This window comes from Calypte anna, chromosome 11, assembly GCF_003957555.1.
Source record: "Calypte anna isolate BGI_N300 chromosome 11, bCalAnn1_v1.p, whole genome shotgun sequence".
Taxonomy (NCBI): domain Eukaryota; kingdom Metazoa; phylum Chordata; class Aves; order Apodiformes; family Trochilidae; genus Calypte; species Calypte anna.
Genome location: NC_044257.1, coordinates 11,004,958 through 11,032,447, shown reverse-complemented (window position 1 = coordinate 11,032,447; position 27,490 = coordinate 11,004,958). Strand labels below are relative to the sequence as shown.

Sequence of the window (27,490 nt, the reverse complement as noted above, 5' to 3'; positions counted from 1 at the left end):
TTTTCAATGCTTGTGTCTTACCTTTATTAAAGGTGTTACAGAACAATAGCCATAGCATGCTAGTCCACTAGCAGAAAAGGTCAGTGGTAGAAAATGAAAGCAGATAAGCAAGTTCTTTACAAATAGTTCAGCCATCCTCTATTCACCTGTTTCTGTTAGAACAGTGGTGACAATTTAATAGAAGTGAGAGAATCTGCCTCTGGAGGACACCAAAAATACATTTTGTTTAGCAAGTGATCGTAAGTTTCTGCTCTGCAAGCTCTTAAACTGTTTGGAAAATTCAGATATCACTGTCACTCCAGGAATCTTCATAGCTGTGCACACAGGGTTTCCATAGCTTATGCAGAAATCCAAGATCTTTTACCAAATATCAGTAAAATTCCCTTTTCACAGCAGCATTAAGAAGAATGTCTATCTTGCCCAAATGCATCAAACCATGCAATCTGAACAACCTGCAGCTGTAGATTTGTTTCTTTGAACACATTCTAGTTTACAACAAAACCAGTCTGAGACACAAGTTTTGCTTGGCTTCAGAGGACCTCACAGTCAGCAAGGCAAGCCTGCACTTCAGCAATGTATTACATTTTACTCATCCATCATACCCTTTATTTTCTAATATCAGTATGTGATCATCTTTAAGGAAATTGAGGGATAAGAACCAAGGAACATACCAACTGCACTTTACAGATTAACAGCCACAAAAATGGAAAGCAACTATACACAATCTCTGGGTTTCACAAAACTATTTTCATTTGTAACACTTGACGCAACAAGATTAACTGCAACAAGTGAAAAAGCTACATCTGTAAAGTGCTATTTTTGTTAGAAGTGGCTAAAAAAGCACAACTACAACAGATTTGGGTATTTGGTGGTTAGATTGTCGATGTTCTCCAAATCTTTCATTTCAGGCTCTGTGTTTTTTGATGAAACTGATGAGCCCATTTGTTGAGCTATCATGAGAAGTCACTGGAGCATCTGACTCCAGTTCAGGCTCAATCTTCTTGGCAAGTTGTTTTCCAAGTTCAACTCTGCATTTATAGAAGCAGGAGAAGAAAGAAGAAAACATTAGTACTAACAACTTACAGTACTTAGTTTAAGCCATTGACAACAAAAATAGGTGCCAGTAAAAAGTTATTGTAGTGTCACTGTCAAATTAATATCTTTTCCCCTTTCCAAATTGCTGAAGTTGATTAATATTCAATTCAGTGCCATACATGAACAATTGAGTTCACAGCTACTTAGGTGAACAAACAGCTCTCATATTATAGGATGTCTACACAGAGGAAGTTTCAGAATCACAGAATGTTTTTTGGTTGGAAGGGACCTTAATGATCATCTAGTTCCAGCCTCCCTGAGACCTCCCACCAGAGACCAGGTTACCCAAAGCTCTTACTGTTTTACAAGTTAAACAGTCTTCTCCTCCCCTTCAGTACTTGGTGTTACACAGCCAGCCCACCCCACTGCCCAATACATTCAGTTTGCTACTGTTCATGACTGAACATGCCATCACTCAGAACACTGAGCTGTAACATCAAGACAAACAGCTGAGTTGCAGGCCTAGAAACATTCCCAACACTAGAGGATGCCATCCAGGAGTTACAGCCACAGAGGAAGAACCTAGGATATTCCAACAGCTGCAAGAAGCTAGGCCAGCTTTAATGCATCCCACATTCCATACTTAGATTTGGATGCCATTCCAGATTTTGATCTATTACAGTAGAAACTGTGCTTACTCCTACCCCACTCCTGATTTCAGACTTTATCACAGGCACAAGTTTTTATCAGACAGTTTTGCATTTTCCATTTTTACTAGTGTTTTAGTTAAAGGATTAGCTGTGGTAGCATAGAGCTAAGAAAAAATATAAAAAGAACTGTCCGTCAGCCTTTAAAGAGAGTGAGTAAACTGCTATTCTAGGCCTGTAAAAGCAAACTTTTTCATCCAAATAACCCCTCACAGAATGTTTTACCTAAAAAAACCCAAAAAATCTTACTCATTTCCCAGTTCTGCTTTCCTCTGCATAAGACTTGATACAATGTGCTGTACAGTTCTTACTGCTACAGATTAGAAGGACCTGATTAATTCTACTATCATTTTAAAAGTGATAAGCTCCTCATAAAGCTGCTGTTCTCCAAATGGAATGCTACCATGAACCTTGGTCAGAGGTTCAGCCTTGCACTAGACCTAGGGCTCCGAGATCTGAAGACATCTGCCAAGAATGTTCTTATACCTCCAGTACAGGAAAATCAAGAGGTGAAGACTTACCCCCACTGGTCATAACTGTTAATATCCCAGACAACACCTTGAACAAATATCTTGTGCTCATACATGGCTATAAGCAGAAAAAAGAAAGATGTATCAATAAACTTGATCAGAAAGTTTTAATAAGCATTCACAAAGAGACTTGTTTACTTACCAATGATTGCTCCCAGAGTGAATGGGTTGAGCTTTGTAAACATTATGGAATTGGTTGGTCGATTTCCCTCAAAGACCTTTGGAAACAAGAGTTACACCGTTATCTGTATGTTGCAAAACTAGTAAGAAAGTTGCAGTTTATTTACCTTACAGCACCCACACTGGATTATTTGTATTAGCAGCAAATAAAACATCCTGAAAGCTTTCAAGGCTAACAACTTCAACTGTAACACTATCATTTTCATGTTCTATTGCAACAAAGAGAAAGCATTCTCTCCAAGCACTATTTTTGGCTACTATGTGATACAGGAAGAAGTGAAATACAAGCCAAAATCCCAGGGACAGTGATGAGATACAGCTCATCTTCTCCAAAATGCCCCAAAAGCCTTCCACATCCGCACACTTTACTAGGAGTGCCATTCACAGAGGCTCCACTTGACCTGACAACCTGCAACACAACCTTCACGGCTGTCAGGACAGTGGCACTTGACAGCCACCGGAGGGCACTGCCCCATTAGCAAACACCACAGAGCAGCAGGCACAATGCCCTCACCTCCGAAGAGTCTAACCAGAGGAGAGATGTGGAGCTTCAAAGCCCGGTTACCTTATGGGGAAGAAGCTTCTCCAGGGCATCCCCACTCAGTCCTGCTGCTTGAAGTTCCTTACGAGCTTCATCAGCAGTTTTCCCTTTCATCAAGGCCTCGGTTTGAGCAAGGAAGTTGGCCAGAAGGATCTAGCAGGTAGAAATAAAAACAAACATCAACTCACACTTGTTCCCTTCGCTGGAACAGTGATACCCAGTACTTGAAACCAGACCTAGATGAGTTATTACAACTCTAGTTGTAGAACTCTTAGCGTTATGGCAGTAAAATGTTAGGTAGTTTCAAGATTACTTAGGTAGTTCCATGTTTACTTACTGCTTTTGCCTTAGGGTGACAGGAGAATTTCCTGTTCCATGCCTGATATAAGATTACACATTCATATGGTTTTGTCCTGCCTGTTACATTGAAGATGAACTCACTATGCCTACAGTCAAACTAAACCCCTTCTCCTCTTCTTTTGCAAAGTTGGCTTCTAGAACTCTCACCTGTACTTGGTGTTAACTTGACAAAAAATACTATTCCACAGATTAAATTGTGCTTGTAATCTGCAATCGTGACAAGAGTGAAATTTGGAAACAGTTTTTTTTCTGAAGTAGACAATAAGTGGTAGACCTACACATGTTTCCACCTATGGAACTTGATTGTCAAGTGCAATTCACTGGAAATCCTTAGTTGGATGATACATTAAGCTGAAGAGACTACACTGGTTAATATGTTGTCATGTGTAGAGGGCTGTCACCCTTGCCATGGTACGACACTCAGCAAGTTCCGTCCTAGAGGTTCAAGACTTGCTGTGGCATCTCTGAGGAAGTTTCCATCAGCATAGACAATTTGCTTCTTCCTACTCTGACAGAATTATACTCCTTACAATTCTTACTTAACAGCTGAACTCTTTCCAGCCTCAGTCGGCCAACAGCCCACACCACTCATCTACCTCAAAAACCATGGCTGCAATTTCTTCAACAACAAAAACCATATTACATATATTAAATACACTATGTAATTCTAATTTAGATATTTTCAAGCCTATTGCTCACAGGGTTTACAAGTATAGTTTCCAAGAGACATTTAGAAATCCAGCACACTACAGTATTGAATAAGTTTCAGTGCCTTCAGTCACCAGAGTATGCATGCCCCGACAAAGAATTATTACCTTGTGATGCAAGCCATTTCTGATAGGATGCTGGGTCTGGACTGGGATCAGAAAGTCACAGGGAATCATGCGAGTTCCTGTAAGAAAAGCCAGGTTAATAACTTCACCAGGAAAGTAAAAAAAAAAAAAATCTTTAATTCTCACCCCATTGTCAAGGTTACTTAAAAACTCAGCCACTTGAAAAAGCTGTTAAAAAAAGCCTTCTGTTAACAGCAGTGGGAAGTGACAATACAGCTCAGTAGTTTCAGCTTTAGCTGACACTTCTTATTGTAGAATTAAAGCCTGAATCAGGTAGCCTTCTGAGACCACTAATTAAGAGCACAACAGCAATGCAATGCTAGGTTAGGTAAGAGTTCAACCTCTAAACCAGCACCGATTTAAAAAAAACAAACAACTGTTTAGCTATTCAGAATTTAATTCCAAAACAAAGCATTCAATTTACCTTGATGAATGAGCTGGTAAAAAGCATGCTGCCCATTGGTGCCAGGCTCTCCCCAGACAATAGGGCCAGTATTGTAGTCCACACGAGAGCCTTTCTTGGTAATGTATTTGCCATTAGATTCCATATCACCCTAAAAGAAGGGAAGGCATTATCACCTTTCTTGGAGAACCACACAGTATCAGTAGAAGTTTCCATACATAGTTCAACTACAATGAGTGCCACTGGTTTATGAAAAATTTGTAACTACCAGGGATAGAGCTGCTTAATTTACAGACATCAAGATAATGGAAGCTTGAGGAAAAATCTCTAAACTAACTGAGCAAATTAGCTGATCTTTGTGCTGACACCAGTCTCTCTAGGCCCTTTATTATATGTTTAAGTAATTGCAATTTTAACAGAAGCATGCATTCAGGTTCTAGAACTAGGACAGAATAATTTCTATGTATTATTACGTATTATTATTATTACGCCTCTTGAAATCTTTACTCTGCTTGAGCCTTACCTGCTGGAAGTAGGCAGCAAAGCGATGCATGTACTGGTCATAGGGCAGAAGGGCATGGGTTTCACAGCCATAGCAGTTTATATACCAGACCCCTAGCATGGCCAACAGAACAGGCATGTTCTTCTCCAGTGGGGCAGTGCGAAAGTGATTATCCTATGTGACACAGAGGAAAATAATTACACTTTTGATAAAACCATAGTCATCCCTCCCAACTCTTAAATTGTCTTTATTGTTGATTTGATCCAGGGAGAGCTTCCCCAGCAGTCATTTTAGAAACAGAGAGGATATGGGAAAATCAAACTTTAGAAATCAACCTGCCTTTAGCCATCTTACTACCAACTTTTAAGAGATGCAAGTCTGAAATAGACATCCCACACTCACCATCCAGTGGGCTCCTGCAAGCAAGTTCTCAAAGTTGTCAAAACCTAACAATGGAAAAAGTCAGTTTGTACTTACTACTACAACTCAAATTTTATTTTTCTTGTAGATACAGTCATAACATAGTTGGGATACCTTGCATAAACCAAGGTTCTCGACTCCTAATTGAATTTAAAGTTGCACTTCTCCTGAAATTTGCATCACATAACCCAGATATATCCAATTATGATTAAAGCCTAGACTTCAGAGCCACTCAGCTTCATAAAATACACTTCAGAAACCTAAAATCCCCATTCAGGCAGAAAAAGCAACCAGAAGAAAAGCAGAGGCATTACAAACAGGCTCTGTATTAAAGGCAACATAGTTTTCATCAACTTTGAACACAGTCACTTCAGTCACTGTGGGAGAGACATCCCCAAAAAAGCAGGGCAAGGGAGTACTGTGGGAGTACTGTGTTTGTCTGAGCAAGATCTTCTCAAAAAAAAAAAAAAAAAAAAAAAAAAAAAAAAAAAAAAAAAAAAAAATTGTCCCCACTTCCATGTTCTGTTAACAATTTACCTGATTTTTCTTTGCTCTCTTTCTAGGGTATTGAAACCACCATTCATTTTCACTAATGAGTAGCTTCAGTAATACCATCCTTTCCTACAAAGCCAGAAATCCCGACTCTTGTATGGAAAAAAATGGGAGCTGAATTGTGTGGCAGTCAAAGCAGCAGCTCTACCTGTAGTCAGAAGCCAGCTTTGGGAGATGAAGGATGTAAGAGCAAGCAGTGCAGAGAGATTGGCATGTCAGCAGCCAGCACCAATCTGTCTGACAGCAGAGATGAACACTTCATTACAGACAAAACAATAAGTGCCTGATTGAAGTTTATTTTGTTGTTCACATTGATTTTTCTACATATGACAACTTCCATTCATATCATTCCAAAAAGACCAAACCCAATGTTTTTCTAACTTCTGTCTACAGGAGTTGCAGCTTTTATTTAGAAAAATAAATCACATCATTGTAAATATCTGAAAATATCTGAAAAAAGTGATGAGGAGAAAAACACTAGGCTGCTTACCAGCCTGGTCACCAAGAAACAGCAGTTCTTGGAGCTCTTTCACATTCACTGTGTACTCTCCACCTGCATTTGCTATCTGAATCAGCAATGCCAATGCTAGCTACCCCATAACAATACAACAAGTAGGCAGGGATCATTTTGGTTCACTCCACAACCAACTGCAGATAGAAACAGCATTCCTGTACACAATAGGCCCTATTGCCGAGGACAAGTACTAGGGACAAAAGTAATGGGAGAAGGAAACAATTAACAGTGCTAAATAAAGCTCAGATGTAGAACTGGAGACATAGGGGTTTTGATGCTTTTTGTATAACAGATACTACATGCACTCCAAAGAGATGGAGTGATGGCAGTTGCAAGTTTTAATTTTCAACTTTGACATGGCTTGCATAAAGCTGGCACTTCTGACCAGCACTTCTGGGAATAAAGAGATGCAATTTGCCTTTTGGCACCCAAGTATGGGTATTTCCAAAATGGCAGTCACAGTACTGAAATAACAGCACTTCCCTTGCATTACAGATGTTTTTTAGCACAAACATCCACCAACTCAGAGCAGGTTGGGTAAAATATCTGACCCAATTCTGATCTGCTGTTAATGCATTCCAGTTACGTTGCTAAGCACACAGACTAATTCTTGCCATAGTTACACCACAGGAACACCTACCAATATGGAGAGCAATGGAGAGACCAATGGCAGACCAGAGAGAGTAGCGGCCACCAACCCACTGAAAACAAGAAACTGATTTAGACAGTAGAAGTGAAAGGCTTCTAAATTCAAACTTATTCAAACTATTAGGAAACAGCAGCATATCTTTAGACCCATTTCAGCAAAATCAACATTCTTTGAGAATAATTCACATTATATGGCATGGTCAAGGAAACCTGCACCTTAGAGTAGCTTGCTATTGAATCTGTAAGGATTCAATATGCATTTGTTGAAACTTCAAAGTTCTTTTCTGATTTATACAGCATCTGTTGAAGTAGATGCCCTCGTGATTCCAATTCACTTCCAAAAAATAAATTTACAGCTTGTACTAACTATTTTCCTAATATCACTCCTCCATAGATAAAGCTTGCTTCAACAAGATGACACTATGTAGGGAAACAACGCTCCAGATAATTTCAAAACAGCAGCTTTAAAAACTTGTCAGGCACATAATCAATAAGACATAAATATGCATCTGCCAGAAAATACCCAGACAGGCTCCCTTTTTTAATGTTTGACCTTTACAGGCCTATAACATATACAGTAGAACCCAAGAGTCAAATGTCACAGCTTATAATAACTACTTACACAGGCGAATAAGCTAAGGCTATCTCCTGTTACCCAACAGCTGATTAGACAGCCAAGAACACAGAAGGCTCCTCTTCAGATCTTTGCATGATTTTAATATAACAGCCAAACAAAACTGCCTGACAAATTCTCAATTTGCTTTTAGTTACAAGTTCAGTATAATGCAACTGCTACAATTTAGGTGTTTTGGCAGTTTAACACCTAGTAAGCATTTTCTGAAGGAAGTCAGATTATTCTAGCATTTAACATCTACCACACAACATTAGACATTTACTTACATCCCAAAACTCAAACATGTTCTCTGTGTCAATTCCAAAGTCTTTAACTTTAGGCTAGAATAAAAAGAAGCATGTAAGAACATCACAAGTAAACTCAACATTCTTGAACTTTACGTCTAGCAAATAAAAAAGTTGGGTACTTATTAAATACTTAACTCCCCAGCTACACCCTCCATTTTAAAAATACATAGCATGCAACAGAATAATTATACCTTCATTTCCAAGATCACTATTCCTATTCATTAGTCTCAGACTGATCAGAAAATTAGTGTATGTCATTGACTTTATTTAAGTGGCAATACAGGCTAGAGTGGCATTTAGTTTATATTTAACAGGACCAGAATGGAAGAAAGGAACTTCACACAACAGTACCTGAGAGCCTCTCAATTACTGCAGAGCCTTCTAATTGCTATTGGTCTTTCTACTTCATATTTTTGCATGAAACAGAACATCAGGGTACATGATGAGCATAATGTGCTACAGATTATTCAGAGAAACTGTGTCATCTCAGCACTGACTTGAGGAGTCTGGAGTAGTATTTGTTTACATAACTGCATTTACATACACTTAAGCAATTACAGGTAACTAACAGGGCAGTCATTTCAGGTATAAAAGATTGATTTTAGATTTAAGGCTTTAGCAGAAAAAGCCCAAGTCTATAAATGAGGATACAATTTTCCTTCAGTTCATTACTCTAAGTGTTTCAGATATTTTAAGTTAAAAAAAAAAATAAATACTTTGTTTCAAGGAGAAGACTAACTATTTATATTCAATTAAGGGTATCTTATGATAGTTTTCCATACTGGATTTTAACATGAATTCCTAGACAAAATAGTAGGTTTTTATACTTACACCATTGGTAGACAAGGCAACAAAATGCTTGGCCACAGCTGAAGGCTTAATAAAAAAGAAACTGGTTGTTAGATCTAGCATGCTAATTATTTTGATTTCTGGTCATAAAGCTTATCTGCAACCATTTACATTTCAACAAAATACTGTTGAGTATCAGTTACTTTTGCATTATCAACTGGAAATCATCTAATGTATTTTCACAGTGTGATCTGGCAGCATGCCTATCTGATATAATATTCTGATAATATCTTCATGAAGCCCAGTGGAAGCAGTCATGCTCATGACTTAGAGCAGCAAATTACATCCTTAGAGTATGCTATCAGCTTGGAACATCACTATCACCACCTTGGAGGGGACAGAGTTTGTTGTACATATGCTAGGGTCAAAAGATCAAGACAACTGGAATTACTGATAAACCTCAAGCTCCAGAAATACTTTAGTCTTTCTGTAAGTGTCCTAGTGAACAAAGATGAGCTGTTTGCAACAGTATCATAACAATGACTTCCAAAGCCCAGCTTTTAAACTAAGTACAGCTACCCTAACTTGAACAAGCTAAAGACCACCTTAATCACCAGAGCAGGCAGTATGCGTTTTTTTATTTTAGAGGTTAGAAATAGCAATGGGCCAAATAGAAGGTTTCTATTCATAGCACAGCCATCTGCCATAGAAATGTCACAATATCTCTCCAACCATAGCTTCATTTTTAATTATTTGCCAAGAACTGGAATGTAATGCCACAGACACCATGCTTTTGGATTATCCGTGGTTCAACCAAATCATTAAACAGCTCGAAGGCAAATGTTACATGTAGAGCATTTACTGAGCTACAGAGCTCCTGTTTCAGGACCAGGGACAAACTGTACAACACAGAGCTGTTGCATTCTGTTACATAATCTAAAGCATTACACTTACATCCTTAGCAGCATTCAGGAACCACTCCTTAGCCGTTTCTGCATTGGTGATCGTTTCTTGGGTGGTGAAAGTCTGCACATCAGAATACAAGGAAGTAAAACACCACATTTAAAATTGAAATGAGTTCAGGCTGCTAAAATATTGTGTGTTCCAGACAGAACAGAGTGATTCTAGATATTCATAACAGACAGCTGCTGTCAAATTTCAGAAACAAATAAAGCATACCAACCCAGCAAAGACTACTGCTGAGAGATTCATGTATATAATTTTAAACTAGCATGTAATGTATTTGAAACTGAAGTAATTATTCCCCATATACCTTCCCATCCCCAAACTTGAGACTAAAATTTTCTACTTAATTCTTTCACTAAATATTAAGTATTACTCAACTAAAAAGGAACTAACTGAATCTCAGACAGGGTAATCAAGCTGGGCTGTCCTCTTTTTTAAATTCCTACTTTTTTCACATAGGAACATTCATTTCTGCTAAGATTCCTGCCATAATCTTGTTTTGCTGATTAGAGGAAAATATTTTCCTACTTCATCAAGTGTGTAGAGAAGTTCAGTCATGCAGTTTTGCAACTATCTACAACCATTCTGATTTACCCAACCATCAAAATTTTGCTTTAAGGGTGAACACTAGATTCAACCTGCTTTCACCCATCTACAGAAATATTTCATTATGAAGCACAAGCCTGCTATGAAAAACAAAAAAATGCCATTCATCCTCTTCCAAATATATCCAATTATCTAACTACAGTCTGGCTAACAGAAATTGAAGTGTTACTCTTTCAATCTGGCAGTCTTCTAAGCCTTTGAACCGTGATCCCTGAACTCAATTATTCAAAATATTACTTTGTGAAGTTTCCTTATTGTTCCCTAAGTTGCTGCTCAGCTACAGTATTGCCAAGATAAGATAAAGAGCACCACAGTAGAACATGGCCAGTATTACACATTAATTTGTTGCAGATTCTGTCTCCCACAGCAAAAAGGTCCTACTGTGCTTGACAAATGAAGGTGACTTATACTACAGAAGTATGAAGTTTGTTTTCAGTCTGCCTAGACAACCATTCCATTAATGCAAAAAGCCAAATGCTGTTAACAAGTAACACTGTACTCAAGATAAAGGACCAAAAGTAATTAAATAAAAATTGAGGAATGAAGATGTTGAATTTCCAAGAAATAGCTACATAGGATCCTACATTCCACCTACAAAGAAGTACAGGGAATAAAGTTTAAACTTGTGTTGACTGACAACTACACTCTAGACAAAATGAACTGCTGAAGTAATCACACCCAAGTGTTTGTTTCAGGCATACCTTTGATGCTATGATGAAGAGTGTAGAGTCTGGCTTAAGCTCAGCCAGGGTTTTGGCTATATGTGTACCATCAATGTTGGATACAAACCAAACACGGGGGCCTCCCTTGGAATACGGTTTCAGTGCTTCAGTTACCATGAGAGGGCCCTGGATAGAAGGAACAATTAGATTTTATCTTCATTGCAAGCACACACACACAAAGATGTGAAAGATGTAGAGAAATGAGGAGCTTACCAAGTCAGAGCCACCAATGCCAATATTGACCACATCAGTGATTGCCTTTCCAGTGTAGCCTTTCCATTCACCACCACGGACCCTCTGTGGAAAAAAAAAATATATATATATATTATTACTATTTCATACTTCCAACTATAGTGATTCTAGCACTCTGTTTTCAGGAACTGACATCAGAAGTTTCCAAAGACAACTTTCAAGCTTCTAGACTTTAAAGCCTACGCTTAAAGTTACATTATTAGCTAGACATTTGGTTATGTCCAAGATAACACTTCACAAAGTGTTAGAACTCTAATGCACATACTTTAAAACAAACCACAAGATCAAACTCTCCTTCTGCATAAACTGTTACAGCATTTACAGTGTTGGCAGAGGCAGGAGAAATCAAGCTAGAAATGAAAAAATCTTCGACATTATGCTAGTTGTAACAAATTAGAGCCTGAAGGGATTAATTAAGTGTCTTTAATTAAAATCAACTTTGCTAACTGAAGTGGAAGACATTAAAATATGAATAAAGCCATGGAGGTAGAAATTTTTTGAACCAAGAATTCAAAAACTTCTCTACTGAATGCATGTTTTGCAGTAAGATGATTTTATGGGCTTCACCTTAACAGCATGTAGTTCAGGTTTCTGCTCTATTATTGCTGTCTTAATAGATAGTTCTGACAAAAGCAAAATAATTATGTAATACCAAAACACTGAACTGAATTCTATCCATCACGTACCACTTATACATTAAAATTTGTTCCATTCACAAAAGGAATCTTTCTAGTATCATGCACACTTCTATAAACATTCCCCAACTCTAAAGCAATTTTTCTACAACAAATTGCCAGGTTATACTCATAGCTGCTCTCCTTCCCTACAGATGTTCAAGTTAAAAGCTTTTTTTATCATACACCATTCCTGGAGCCTGAAGATGATCTTGCAATAGTTTTAAAATCACATCCAATGGCGTGATTAAACAACCATATTTGTTAATCTTTCCAAAACAACTGCTTAACACTTTTTATTTTGCAGAGAAGAAGTCTGTTTGGATAATTACAGGCTCTGATAACTGAAATAATCTACCAATACAGAGGGTAGTGAAAACTCTTGGTTTATGCTACCAAAATTTCAGTCAGCTAAAAACTCTACAGTAGAAAACAGACCACTGAATTTCTGTGGCTGTTCATTTCCTACACTATCTCAAGAAACTACCAAATTCAAAACAATTAGTGTCAGTTAGTGATTCTGGCATTTATCCATGGGGAACTGGACATAATCCAAGCTCATTTTGTATAGACTAACAAGTATGAGTTGGCAGAGATACTGACCACCACCTGGATGAGACTCCATAATATCAATCAAGCACCTCCAGTTCCTCACAGCCATATTTTATAAATATTTGTTAAGCTTGTATTGATTAGTTTTATCACACTAAAATTTGACTTTGTTAATGTGGTCTGTGAAGCCCTTCAGAGCATTTAGTCTATTGATTGGACAAATGCCTACATTTAAAGGTGTACAGAATCAAAGTAAAATTAATGAAGTTTGAAGATAATGGCTAACTGCTGTATTAACTAAGGAAAAAAAAACAACTTCCACACTGCTAGGGGCAAACAGAATCGAATCATAAAGGAATCTGACCCAAACCCAGAGAGTAAACTATTACATAAACTATTTAAGTAGAGAATAATCAAAATGCAATTGAGGTGGAAGCTTCTAACGGTTCAGATTTTACAAATTTTAAGAGGCAGGTTTTACTTGACAGAGTCAAGTAGATGAAAAATTAGCAGGAAAAGGCAATATTGGAATAGTTTTTAATGATTTTCAGGACTTCTGAAGTAAAACCAAGTTACTGCTAAAAGAACAGAATGCAGAGCACCCATTAAAGAAAAATTCAACTAGGAACAGCAGGAAGAATGAATCAAAGCAAAACCAGCTCCAACTCCACGCTGTGCCAGAATTATTGTAAACCTCAAAGACACAATAGTTCACATGAACCAGCCTACAATCAATGCATCACAATACACTTGTAAGAACCTGCCTGGGTATAGACCAAAGAAAATTAAAAAATATATTATACCTGACAGAAGTTTTTCATTTTGTCCAACACTTTGTTTACTTCTGGAACAACATCCTTCCCATCTACAAGTATTGGCGTATTGGACCGATTTCTTAGAGCAATATGAAGCACAGCTCGGTTCTGAAACAGAGGGGAAAAATGATGAAACACTTGCAGTTCCAGAGGCCTCAGGTGCTTCAGCCAGGAGGTAGTATAATCAACACTTAAAAATCCTTTAAATTAACAGTTTAACTACTTTAGTAGAGCTGTAGTTTAAGTCTGTACATGCACACTCATCACCAGCGCTCCACAAAATATGTGCAGAAAGCTTACAAAGTCATGTAATATTTAACAAATCAAATAGCTTATTTGCTACTTCAAAAAGAAGGCTGAAATTCCCTTGAAAAGCGTTTAATAATTGATGTTTGGAATGCAGCAGTACTCAGTACTCAATGATTTTGATTTTGGCACACTTTAGGTATACAAGGATGAAGTTTTTTCCTATTAATGACAGTACTGAAAAAATCAGTAACGAGCAGCCAACATTTTCTCTGGAATTTTCTCAATTATCCTGACTACTTTCATAGAGCAAGAGACAAATATGTATTTAAACATTTGACAAAAAAAGGAATACAACTGCTACATTATTCTATCCACTACCCACAATTAAATGTTCCCTGAATACCTGCACACTAGATATGTAGGTGGTAGTTGTGTTATGAGGAAAAAAGTTAGCACACACTGTATTATATTAATTCTCCATTTACATGCAAGTCAAAAACCTGAAATGTAGCCTGTGACTGGCCTGCTCTGGAGCTTAACAGCTTTAATCTAGAATGAAGGAGTTAGTCAATACTAATGAACAAATCAAGAAATTAGTCTGCTCTACCTCATTGTTCCTCAACACAATGAGAGGCTTTGTGAGACAAAGACAACACAGACATTATGAACTGCCAAGTTATGATTTAAATACCAAATGCTCATCCAAAAACCATTGAGTTTGTGGCTACTGACTTGGAATATGAAAAACCTCTTTCAGCTTTTAATTATCAAAGTGCACCCACTTAAATTTGGTGTGAACAGGACAATTTTTCTACAACACTCAAACACAGTATGACATTATTTGGTAAATACTAGCAGGCCTGAAGAAAGCTTTGTCTTGATCAAAAACAGCAGACATGCTCAACCTGCTACCTACTGTTAAATACAAGTATTTTCTTGAGTATCAGTTAGGCCTGACCATCCCCATGAGCAGTCAGATGAGTTACCCTGTAATGCACTGCCTTTCTTTGGTATCAGGCTGCAAGTTTTAACTCATCTGGGACAAACACCTGGCAATGACACACCAGGGTACACTATAAAGAATTTCCACATCAGCACACACCACACAGCCAATGCCTGCAGCACTAAATACAGAAAAGTATAAAATATTTAAGACAAATAGCTAGAAAATCTCCTAAATCAGAATAAGAATAGCAGACAAGTGAGTTCTTGCCATTAAGCAGCTCCAGTCTGTCTTAGTGCTTTAGGTTTATTCAGTCATCCCATTTTTAAAGTCTCACAACATTTTTACATTGTCCAGATGCTCATATTCCAGAGCCAAACCAACTTCATTTAATATTCTGTATGGCTTGAAAAAAACAAACAGATCTAATTTCAGGTCAACTTCTAACTGTAAAATGCACAGCAGTCTGATAATGAGAAAGGTATTTCTAGTCTTAGTGTGCAGGCAGTTGACTACATAAATTTGCTACATTGACAGCAAAATAGGGAGCTAGCAGCAGAAGCCAAAAGACATCACAGTTTAATATCCTTTGAGTGCTTTCTGTGAAAAGTGCATCCTTCTGAAGACTTCAGCTACTACATTTCCTCTTCTGTAGATAATGAAGAGTAACTCTGTAATATATGGTCAGAGATGTGCTAACCCTGTAATACTTTGTGTTAAATGAGGATAGCGAGAGGCAACATCTGAGAAACCAATCCTACAGGCAGATTTAAGACTTAGCACCCTCTTTTTCCACTTCCTTTTTTCACTCGCAAGAATTGTATTTGTGAACTGAATGCATTAATACTGAAAGGAGAGAAACCACTTGTCCAGTGAAGCTTTACTTGTTTGTGCATTTTTTATAAACATGCAGGATTCACAAACAATACAATGTCCAACTGCTGAGTTATTTTAGGTAAACAGCTTGTGCAACAGCCAGTCAATAAGCAACCCAAAAAATAGACTTTGTGAATTTACAAATATAAAAAATATCCTTTAATATATTAAGGCAGACTAATAAATCATGCTATCCTGTTGAGTTTCCAACTTTCACCCTAAATTAAATTTCAGAAAAAAGTTACAGTCCATTTTCTGTATGTTTTAGTGAATATTTAACCATAATTACAATATTGAGATATACAAAAAAGCGGAAGATACTCATCCTCTTACTGAAATAGGTGGCTAATTTCCCAGAACTGCTTTTATCTCTACCATTAAACATACCTAAAGAAAAGTACCATCAACAATCCAAAGTATAAAGTGTGATACAGTCCTCATTAAAACTCTGCATTCGGTTTACTGAGCTTTATGAACACTGACATTAGACAAAAGCATTTAAGGGATACCTGGAATGCAAAACTCAGCTCCATGCCCTTTTCAAGATTTAACTCATCTTCCTCTCTACAAAAGAGGGAAGACAAGACAAGAAAAAAAATATACCACCAAAATTTCTAAAGGAATTAAGATGGGTGTTGAAGGGAGGACTGAGTAACGTTATTCACTCAAATTCTCTTCTGTCAAGTTGTCAGAGCTGTAACAATTTATGATTTAAGTAGTGAAGCAAACATAACAAGCACTCGCTATTTCAGAGCAGCAATTGGTTTTAAGTGTTTTTAAAACTTCCCTTACACAGATGCATGAACATCCATGACATATAGGCACAACTGAGAGGTAAGAGCAATGGACAGAAGTAGCCTCACCTCAGTGAAGTTGATCTTCTCTCCACTGAACATGCTTTCTCTGGCACTTTCCACACCCCTTGACTTTGCCTGAAAAAATTTAAAAATAGATTACTCTCAAAAAGAGTAAGAATCCAACACACTCTACAGAAGTCCTGTTATATTAAAGAGTATGAACGTTTAACACATAAGAATGAAATTCATTATATTAGATATATTCTAAAAATCCGGGTCCTATTTGGTCTAAGCCTTTGGCTGAACCAGTACTTTAGGAAGGGTTGTAAATATGGACACCACACTAAATTAAAGTTAGCAAACCAGATTTCATTCTTAAATATACCCAACTGCAAATGAATCTCAAACTGAAACTGCATGACATGGGAAGTATTGTTTCAGTTTTAGGTATAGAAGATTTTGCCTTCTCATACAACTTCACAAGAATCTCTCCCTCTACTGCAGAACTCAGTAAGATATGCCATATGCCAGCTGGCAAAGGTCCTTCCAGTGAGCACAAGAATTAGATCCACACATTAAAAATGGCCTTGTACCTTGGGGCTAAAGGACAATGCAAAACTAGGAACAGTTCCAAGATTAGTAAACAAATGCTTTTTAACTTTGACAGTCTCAAATTCAGAGCTAAATGATTTTCACATTGCTTATAAACAAGTAAAAGTTAACTTGAATTAAAAAACAAATAGTTTTTTAAAACATTTTAAAGAGTTACCAGTTCCAGAAGCATTTTCATCACTTCTTCTGTAACAAGGTTCTTTGAATAATCCAGTAAGATATCACCATGGTCAGTATTTAGATTCAAGCTGTCAAAACAAACAGGTAGCTTAACTGGACATTCCTGAAAAGTGGCAGCTTTAAGAAAGACAAGGATAACGCCCCCACAGTTACAAAATAATTGAAATCCTAATTATACTGAGTTAATAAAGATGACCTGAGGAACAGATATACCTCACAAGGTTCATAAAATGACTTAGAGTGTTGCTTTAATTGAAGACCATGGTTTTCAACTGGCTAAATTATAGCATCCACTTTCTCCTTGTGCAACTCTAAATACAGTGAAGTATTTTTAACACACAGACATCCACACTGGTTTTACTGAGCCATTAGCATCCTCTAGCAATAATTACTTTTTTCCTAATATATCACTGGTAAAAAAGCTTACCACATTTCTTTGCTGCTAAAAAAATTAAACTCTTCATACATGTCCTTTCAGGAAACAGTCTTTCTTCTGTGTAGAATTACACCCCATTTGGGCACGGTGTATTATCACTGACTCAGTGGAAGTCTCCAAACTAATCCTCATCTGAAAACTGTAGTTTAATGCTTCAGACTATAAGCACTTTTAGGTTTACATTTCAGATGAAACACACAAGTGGTAGTTCAATAGAAATCAAGTCTCCATTTACTCGCTTGTAATCTATGTGAGGAGTTCTAACAGTCCCTCCAATCCTTTACAGTAGTTTTCTATACACTTCTTTGTGGTAGTTTACAGCCAAATATACACATTTACTCTAAAATGAAGTCCTGCAAGTGATTCAGTAGACCTTCTAAAAAAGCACAGAAGGCCTTTTAAATCTTACACTCGCTTTTGCTCCATACCCTCAAGCTACAGGAAACTTGTCTAAATTTTCAATATTTCCTCCATGTTCATTATCTCCCGTTTTTGCTTTCCCAGTATAAGCCAGTGCTTGAGAACAGAAATATGCCCTGTTATTTTAGTGACCACATATGCCAAAGACTCCACAGGGATAAACCATGGCATAATTGCTATTCCAAACAGACAATATGACAGAACACGCAAGATTCTGGAAAGGAAGAATAGAGCTAGAGCTGAAACTGCAGACAGTTGGGTGGCTTCATTAACCTGAGGAAAAACACACTATCATAACCTTTTTCTGGTCCTAAAATAAGAGACACTAAATAAGGAAAATGTCTTTAAGCATAATCTCAGGAGCTTTTATTTTATAGAAGAGAATATGAAGCAAGTAAGGAAAATAGCACACAGCCTGTTAATCACCCTTCTTTTTAGTGGGCTACAAATCAGTAATGGTCAGTAATCCCAAAACCCTGACCATCCAGCACAAGAATACCTGGAATATAGGTAGCTAGGGGAAGGACTGTTAACTTGCACCCACCAAATCTGCTATTTATTGATTCAGTTCAGATGAAAAATATGAACGACTTTGTTACTTTACTTACATGAATAAAACCCAATCTTGCTAAGCCTAGAAGACAAAGCATCCCATGAAATTCTGGCTGGATTCAAATTGCTATTCATCTGAAGAGACTGCAGAAAGATGGCATCTCAAAGACACTTCATGAAAAAAAAATAACTATACTAAAAAAAACAAAAGGCAAGCAATGGCTACCAGATCTAACTTACCTAACACAAGGCAGAATGTACTCTGATCTTAAACCCTCACACCAAGAAGTCCACCCTTTATTTAAATAGAAGCCCTAAACCCTACAGCTCAGTTGCATTCTGTTACACTGCCCATTCTGCAATGCAGCAGCTGATGGCAACACTACCTAAGTGGCACAAGAAACAAGACCCATCCACAACTAAGTGGTGGGGCCCTTGATCAGGAAGTCACCTGCACCATCTCTGTACGAGTTTTGCCTTCCATCTAAACACACACTAAAGAAGCTGTATGCAAGACCTAAATGGGGATTCCCACATTTTCCATTTAGATGGGAGACTCTTTCTGTTCCTTCAAAATGGACAAGCACATTAGCAGGACTGCAATACTAGTGCTTTACACCTTACGCTAGGTAACTGCATCAGGAGTACCTTAATTGGCATCCAGGTATCTTAATCTGCTGCATTTTATGATGGCTGTATCATATCAGCTGCATCATATGGCTGTATCGTATCTAATCCCTTCAAAACTACTAGTTTTTCTCATGAAAAAGCCATGTTAAGACCAACTGTTACTCCTTGACCTTACATTTGGATGGCAAAGCAAGTCAAAGGTGTATTCTACAGGTTTGACTACATTCCCAGTCAGGAAAACAGGATACACAAATTTTGAGGAATAAAAAAGGACAAATTCTAAAAGGTCCTTCTATCAATATTTTGTAGGACACAGTTAGGTGTAAGGTTCTTATAGAAATATTAAATAGCTACTCATGTTCAGAGATAAAATATTCAGATTAAGAATTATTCACACCAATCTGAAATTTCATCAGAACCAGCATCAGGAAGCACTTTTACATAAGTATAGGTCTCACTTTTCCTTCTAAAGAAAGAGATTTAGTCAATCATTTTATAAAAATACCCAGAAGAAATAACTGAGACTCATTCATAAAATTAATACCACTGTGGACAGAGGTGCAAGCTACAGAGAGGACCTTGTGGCCAAACCAACAGGCTGCTTAGATGTTTACTATCAGATGTTTACTATCACCATCCTGCTGATGTGGCTCAAAGTGGCAATCAGCAAAAAAATACATGCAAACCAACCCAGACCGTCAGTTTTGAAATCATGTTTTGCTTTGACAAAGTTCTCCTGCTAGTCCAGGATGCGTAGGTTTACCAGGAAACAGAACCAAAATAATTAAAAGAAAGAATGCAAATCGATAAGGTAAGCTTCAAATGCTTCAGCTCTTTCCTACCCTTACAGGTAGCACATAAGGACATAAAGTTGGGCAGATAAACTTGATGAAGAATATTTCACCAAAAAAAGATAAACACATTCTAGGAGAAACACTGACTATTTTGAGTATGGAGAAAACAGAGAATATCTGACACAACAGATATTAAATATTTCCCCCTTGGTTAACTGTACACAGTGCTAGTGTAATACTTTAAGGATATTATGCACTCACAAGAGCAAATCAACAGACTATTTTGAGATCAAGAGTGTATATTTTGTGGTTAAAGTACCTTGAATAATATTGAAGTGACAGTCAATGAAGATTAAAATGCAGTGCTATCTTTAATAAGGGCACTTGCTTAAGAGATTCAGGAAGGAACTTACTAAACCTCTTGACTGTATCTTTTATTTAGCTGGTTTGCTTCAGCTTTCCTTAATTCCAAGGATGCTACCAAATTCATTCACTTGGAATACACAGGAGATAAGGAAAACTTGCAACCAGAACCAGCTCTATGAGAGAAGCAGTGGTAGATTTGTGCAATATTAACTTTTTCTGTTAGAAAAACCAGATGAAGACAATACTCAAAAAATTTGGTGTACCTTTTCCATCAATGCAAATGGCGTTTTAACTCTTTTATATCGGTATACAGGACTTCATAAGCAATATTTAATTACAATCTAATAAGTATCTAATGAACTCAAGAGGGAAGAAAAGTCAGTCTACCTAGGATGCTACTGAAATGATTGATACATGCAACAAGTCTTATCCCGACACCCGGGAACAGAAGCACACTGTATCTGTGTCACCCAGGCTCTCCTTAATCAAGTCAGAGTTGTCCCTACATAGCACTAGACTTTTCAGATTGCTGGCATAGTCCCACCATGAAAGCACTCACACCGCTTGAGCAGAAAACATTATGTGGCACTTTACAGGACGAAACCACTGAACATTATCATACTGCTTTCACGTGTTTCCTCCTCTACCAAAAATGTTGCAATCAATGCCATTTCTGTAACGTGGGTAGCATGAGGCAAGGGAGTGCTAAATATCCCCCCTTTCCCCATTTCAGGGCATAGGTAGGCAGCGCCGTAGTACCGACAGGTAGGGACACATGGATGCCTCCTCGTGATCTTATCACCGAGCTTATCATGACTAAGCACACGGGTACGAGAGCCTGAGACACGAAGGACCCACAATGCCGCTGTGCGAGCTGCAGCCCAGCGCTGTGCTTCCCTGCACGTACCCTGCTGCAAGGATGAGTCAAGGACAAGTCCGCACGGCCGCCCAGCTCGGGGGGTGCTGGGGAGGGTGCTCCCCCCGGCCCCGGGCGCATGTGCCCAGCTTCCGATCGGCCTCCGCGGCTCCAGCCTGCGGCAGCCGCCCTCCCTTGGCTCCCCGCAGGCGGGCAGGAACGGCTGCGAACCGAGCAGCCGCGCCTGTGGGCGGCGTTAACCCCCCCCCGGGCCCCGCTCCCTCCCCAGGGCCGGCGGGGATCATCCCTACCGCCCCCGGCGAGGCCCCGGCGCTCCCGCAGCTCCCAGCTAAGGAAAGGGAGAAGGGAGCCAGCCCCACACGGCTCCGAGCCTCGCACGCAGAACTGCCCGGCGTGCCGGCAGCCTGAGGGCCTGGCGGGCCACGGCGGTGGCTGGAGAAGGGACGGGCGGCAGCTGACCCGCTCAGCCCCGCGGGAAGGCGGGCGGGGGCCGCCCAGCCTCACCTGAACTTCTGGAAGCGATCCTTATCGGCCTCGAACAGCTTCCGCAGGACGAGCTTGGAGGAGTTCGCCTTGTGCCACTCCACGAGCTTCTTGAAATGGGGGTCGCCGGAGAGCGCCATGTTAGCGGCCAAGGAGAGCTGAGGCGTACGCGAGCTGTCGCACGGAAACGGGCACGGCGAGAGCTACGCCCCCGCCTCCGCTTTTATAGCAACGAGCTCGGCCTCCTGCCGTCGGCCCCGCCCCGGCCCCCCTCCCCTTTGCAGGCCGCCCCTCCGGGCACTGGGATTCCCTCAGTGCTCTGCCAGTGGGGCGGGACGAGCGCCCAGCCCCCATCTTTGCGGGTCCCTGGGCGAAGGGTGCGGTGGCAGAGCCCGAACCTGCCTGACCCAGCTAGGGGGATGGTGCTGGGGTTCGGCTGCGCTCAGCTCAGGGCCGTACAACGGTAGCAGCATTTACGGAAGAGTCGGGGTTGTGCAACGCACCCCGGTTGTAAATCCCGTTTTGGGGAAAGAGCGGCTTCCCCCTCCCGGGCACCTGTGCGAGGAGGCGGGGGCCAGGGAGCAGCGGGAGCCTCGCTGGCCGCCATGCCTGGCAGCCGGCCTGTGGGCAGCAGCCGCAGTTGTGTCAGGGCCTCTGCTCCTGCAGATACATAGGGAGTTGGCCAGATTAAAAATTATCTCCTCTTGGGGTTATTTTTATCTTGTGCTGTCCCCGCGGCCTGGTCCTGCGTGGCGTTGCCCAGCGGAAGGGTGGGAAGGGTGTGGGGTGACAGAAGCACCGTGGGGTGTCTCCCTGCCTGGTTCCTGCAGCGAGCCCCAGGGTAGGGATGCAGCTCTGCCCCAGGCTGGCACCAGCCTGCAGCACACGTCAAACCCCCCAAAGCAAAGCCCACCCTGCTCGCCAGCAGCATCTGTCCGCCTCTTTAGGAGGCTCCTGTGCGGCATGTCGGCTGCCCCGGCTTCTCCCCCGCCATGACAGGCTGTGCTCGCAGGCCGCAGCCGCCGAGCCGCTCCTGGGCAGAGGCGGATTCGCCCCGAAGGCAGGCAGGGAGCAGCTGGGAAAAAAGGGTTGTCCTGGGCATAAAGCAGAAAGCTGCTTAAACAAGGGCGTGTAAAGGAGTATGTCAAATTCCAGAGACCGCACACTGCAGCGTAGGTGAATGAATCCCAGTGAAGTCATATTTTAAGCACATAAGCCCCTTTATGGATCTAGGCCTAAATCAGTCACTGAGTGTGAACTTGACTCGGATCACTAAAATCACAGTCCTAGTCTTAAGCAGCAGGTTCAGCATTTTTTCTTTGCTTCAAACAAAAGAACGTTCTCAAGTGATCCTTAAGTATATTGTGTAGTGATAATACACTAATAAAGGTCCTTTCTTACCTCATACTTGCCTGTTTCTAAGGTTTGTTTTCACAGACTTAAAGAAACTGTTTATAGGCCAAAGCCTAAGAAATCTTCATAACTTTTTAGGGGTTTTGTTTGTTTGTTTGTTTTTTAAACATTTTTGGAGGCCACTGTTATCACTGCGAGTCATAGGTTTGGGCAATTTCCCCATGGGAAAGCTACTTCTCTTGTGGTGCCTTAACCTACATGACCAACCATCAGTGCATGAGGTTCACTCCATACCTTCATGTAAGAAAAGAAAATTAAATGATAAGTAATAATTGGACTATGGAGTTGATTCTACGAAGCACACAAGGACCCAGGTTTACATATTATCCTTCCTTTTCAAGGCCTTTAGGATAAAACCCTCAATAATCCTACACTCCTGTTCATAGTCACATGGTAAACACGGATGTAAAGTTCTTTGACCTAATAAATAGCTCCTATTAGTCATATGACAAGAACAAATATCCTTTTTTAAATGTTAACCTCACTGATAGCATTTGATAATCAGCCATTAAATGCTCCTCACTCACCTGTTTGGTTTTTCCCAAATCAGGACAAACAAGTTTTTATTAAAGTGGATTAAAGTGGTTTCACTACATCCCTATCAAATCCAGGGATCCCTTACACATTTTCCTGATTTTCTCTCCTGCTACAAGCACTAGTCATTGTTCTCAGAGCATCTTCATCTCTTTCTACTGATTAACCTCACGTCAAAGGTCTGCCATATGAACAAATTTGCATTTATATCTCTTGCAGGTCCCCTCAGCTATCCTGTTGCAGTTTTTTAACTGCTGCTGATGTCTCAATTTTGCTTCTATTTTTCCACTTTCATTATTCCAAAATAGACAATTCCTCTGTCCTGCCTTTTACTGTAAAACTCTGGCAGTATCTGAGGTGTCCCTCTTGTTAACTTGACCTGTTAAAATGTCCTTTAACAATTCCTTTCTTAAATCTCATTTATTACTATATTTCTTTTTTGTGGCCACCTCACTTTTCCACTTCCTTTCCAAACTAGCCAACCACAGGATATCTCTGTAGTTTCTTACTGCTCTGACCAACACAGCTGTTATGACTCTTGTAATTGTTCTTTCCCTTTTCATATGAAATTTGAATCCCATATCCTTATGCAGCACGACTGCCCAGCTATACTTCAGTTCAAGTTTCAACACAGCTCTCTTCAATTTTGCTTCCCTATCCCTGTCTTTATTTAATCATGGTATTTGAACTATCTCCAAATCCTAGAGATTTTAAGCCTTGAAAATCTTTAAGTTTGTCTGGCCCAAACACAGAGTCAGCAGGATTTTGTTGGCTTGACATTCCAAATCTACAAGGATTCTTCTCATACTTAATTGTATCTGTGCAAGAATGTACAGGCTCAGGTAATCAATAATGTGATCAATCATGCATTAATTCAAGTTCACAGTAGGGGCAAACTGTGACTGTACCATCACTCTTTTGCTACCATTTCCACTTTTTGAAACGAATTTTTTTCACCCCTAAGTAATGAGCTTGCTGCTTACATAATGTAAATTGCACTTACTTCCTTTTGTAATACTTTACTCTTAGGATTTTGAGATGTTCTCCCTCATTTCATTAATCTTTAAATTTATAAATTATCTGCCATTCGCATTTTATTTTCTCAAACCTCCTCTTTTCTTATTTCCTCTCCCCCTAGGATGCAGGGAACACACACCTCAGAGCGTTCTAAAGTTCAAGCTATTCCTGCAGCAGACTATGCAAATTTAATATGAGTAAGCTATCAAAGCCAAAGTCCTAATTCTACCTTTAAAGACCACGGGGTAAGTTTTGTAGAAGTTCCAGGAGTTGCTTGTCTCTCCATAAGCTGTGCAACAGCTGACCATTACAGGGACAGTAAGGCCTTGTCCATGTTGCAAAGACATTGATTTCATTGAGAAGGAGAATTTGGAGCTGGGAGGTTCAGCAGTTGAGACAGCTGTTTCTCTGACAGCTGATAGCTGTCCTACCAGTTTCCCTCAAGATTAATTTTAAGGCAGCTCTAATGTAGATGGAAGCAATAATGTAGAGTCAAGGCAAAAGCTTAAGCTAATGCAAGACAGATAGTGTGAACATAGTGGTGCTTCAGCTCTTGTAAAATAACCCACTGAAACGCACTCCCATTCTAGAGAGACCAAAGGCTATCATAGCAAGGGCTGATACCCCTTGGGGCTGAAAAAGGGCATTATAATAAAGGATATTCTGTAATTGATGGAGATCAATTTTGTGACCTATAGGGTACAATGGTGATTTTACCATTTTACAAATGCCAGCCTCCATTAACAACAGCTGCACAATGACCTACTTATAAAAAAGACAAGTGAAAATTCCATTTTGGAAGACAGCTGCATAGAAATTAATATTTCCAAATGAATGCATAGAGCCTAAATACTACTGCCTCAGGCACTTATGCCAGAAAGGTTAAGTGGCACGTTTAATAGATAATCTCTATGATTAATTTATCAGAAAGAACCAAGTGGCTAATTTCCCATAATTGAAATTTTCTGTCATGTTAGAAGATTTTCATATATAATTCCACTTCCATTTAAATCAGTTGTACTAAGTTATTTTATTACACAAAAGCAAACAAAACTACAGTCTTGAATCTTGCTTTCATTTTCCACTAATGAAACAAAATACTTGAGTGGCCACAGAGAAAGTAGAATGGATTCTTCTGAGGACTGACAATAAGAAACAGGATGAGATTTTCGAATACAGTCCCAGGTTTTAAATATAAAATAAAAAGGAGCTAGATTTGCAGAGTGCTTCAAGGATGTCAGCTTTTGGTTTTAGCAGTGGGAGAAAACTGATCCCATACTCACTACAGTGAACAGGGTGGAACAGAGCTCACTCAGATCAGCACAGAAATTTTTGTGTACTTTTTGTGTTATTAGAGCAGGCTTGAGGAAGAAAGCAGGTAACAATCTGAAGTCAGGACTGACTGTGCCAATGTACTAATTCCTAAATATTTCAGCTGATAATCTATACCTAAATTTTTAAGTATTTATAATAAATTTAAGTGCCCTAAATTTTTGTGAAAGGAATGGCTTGCAACCAGAGGTAATCTTTATGTTCAGATTGTAATAGATACACTCTTCTTCAGATCTGGCACAGAGAGCATGCTTCATGCTAAAGATCAACAAGAAGACATTGCTCTGAATTTAACTTTTCTAGGGAAATCAGTTAAATAAACTGATGGAAAAAAAGGGTACCTGAAAAAGAAAGCCCGCACCTGTCTACTCTTTGCAGACTTTACCCTGGGAAGTACTTTCAAATGTGGAATAGGGTCTGAACAACCTGGGCCAGAGCTGGGAGCCAGAAGCCCCATGCCTTCTCCAGCCAGTCCCCAGCAATGCAGCAGTTCAGGACAAACGCCCAAGTAAGGAAACACAGCCTCTCAGAAGCAGAAAATAAAAATAATCTTCAGGAAGTCAGTGTGGCAGTTCATCGTCCAGGGCTTCCAGTTCCTCTGCAGCTTTGCTAAGCAGTTGCCAACAGATGGCAATACTGCACTGAGGATCTGGGATCTGTGTGCCGTCCTATGAACTTCCCCTGTCCGTAACAAAATGCTTGCTGGTTTGTTCTGAACTGCCCTCATGCTGCTGTCACACAAACATAATCGTTCTGAAAAAAATTTATGAACATCACTTCTTGTGATGCTTATATAGACATCAGTGGTGGCCCATCATTTTGCCCACTGAAAATTATAGTAAATTCAGTAGTTTCATAGGAGGTGGTCTTTTCTGTTAATAACCAACATTTTTGAAAGATATCATCCTTAAAATCATAGAGATATATCCAAAGCACTGAATTTTCTTTTTTTTTTTTTTTTGAAACACAAGTTTCAAAAGTTTAAAAATACCTTTTTTTCTTTTAATACAGCACCTTATCATCTTAAGAAGCAACTATGTGCCTATAACACAGGCATCAGAAGAACATAAATTGCACTATGGTGGAAAAAAATTTTCCCATTTTGTCAGAGACATGGTCCATAATAGATACAGTTCTTGTAAGTTTCTTACTATTACAGATAGCTTTTCATATGTGAAAAAGGGAGTCAGATTGTAAACAAATATTTAGCTACCATGTTTTAATTACTTGTCATTCTAAAATGGGTAATGGCAATAAGAGTTTAAAACACAGGTAGGAAATGGGCTCACTTTCTCAGAAACACACTAACTGCCAAACTAGGGCTTTTTAGCATTAGCAATACATTATCAATTTAACTAAGTAAAAGAATAATTCTCTGTGATTTAATATATTTATTACTAATCTGGAAAGAAAGCAAAGATCTGAAAAGGGAGCAGCAATATCTGTAGATGACAGGT

The 27,490-nt window shown here is 39.3% G+C and overlaps 1 protein-coding gene across 1 annotated transcript; it reads right to left on the bottom strand.

The window, feature by feature from the left end:
• Positions 1–22,095, bottom strand: GPI (glucose-6-phosphate isomerase). The gene is made up of 18 exons (XM_030457521.1): positions 21,759–22,095; positions 17,157–17,247; positions 16,454–16,522; positions 13,511–13,630; positions 11,443–11,526; positions 11,209–11,355; positions 9,890–9,961; positions 8,978–9,022; positions 8,126–8,179; positions 7,218–7,278; positions 5,494–5,537; positions 5,113–5,265; positions 4,611–4,740; positions 4,169–4,245; positions 3,018–3,146; positions 2,415–2,490; positions 2,264–2,330; positions 1–1,028 (listed from the first exon to the last, which is right to left on the bottom strand). Exons 1-18 carry the CDS (start codon positions 21,875–21,877, stop codon positions 905–907), a joined length of 1,662 nt encoding a protein of 553 aa, XP_030313381.1. The 5' UTR covers positions 21,878–22,095; the 3' UTR covers positions 1–904.
• Between the last annotated feature and the right edge of the window lie 5,395 nt (positions 22,096–27,490).

Bases quoted from the DNA above. Each gene is read 5' to 3' on its own strand.
- GPI (XM_030457521.1), bottom strand. From the start codon at position 21,877: ATGGCGCTCTCCGGCGACCCCCATTTCAAGAAGCTCGTGGAGTGGCAC. The intron at 8,180-8,977 runs GTAAGTATAAAA...TTTTTATTCTAG, and splicing joins TTGCCTTGTCTACCAATGGT to CCTAAAGTTAAAGACTTTGG. The intron at 4,246-4,610 runs GTAAATTGAATG...CTTTTCTTACAG, and splicing joins TTACCAGCTCATTCATCAAG to GAACTCGCATGATTCCCTGT.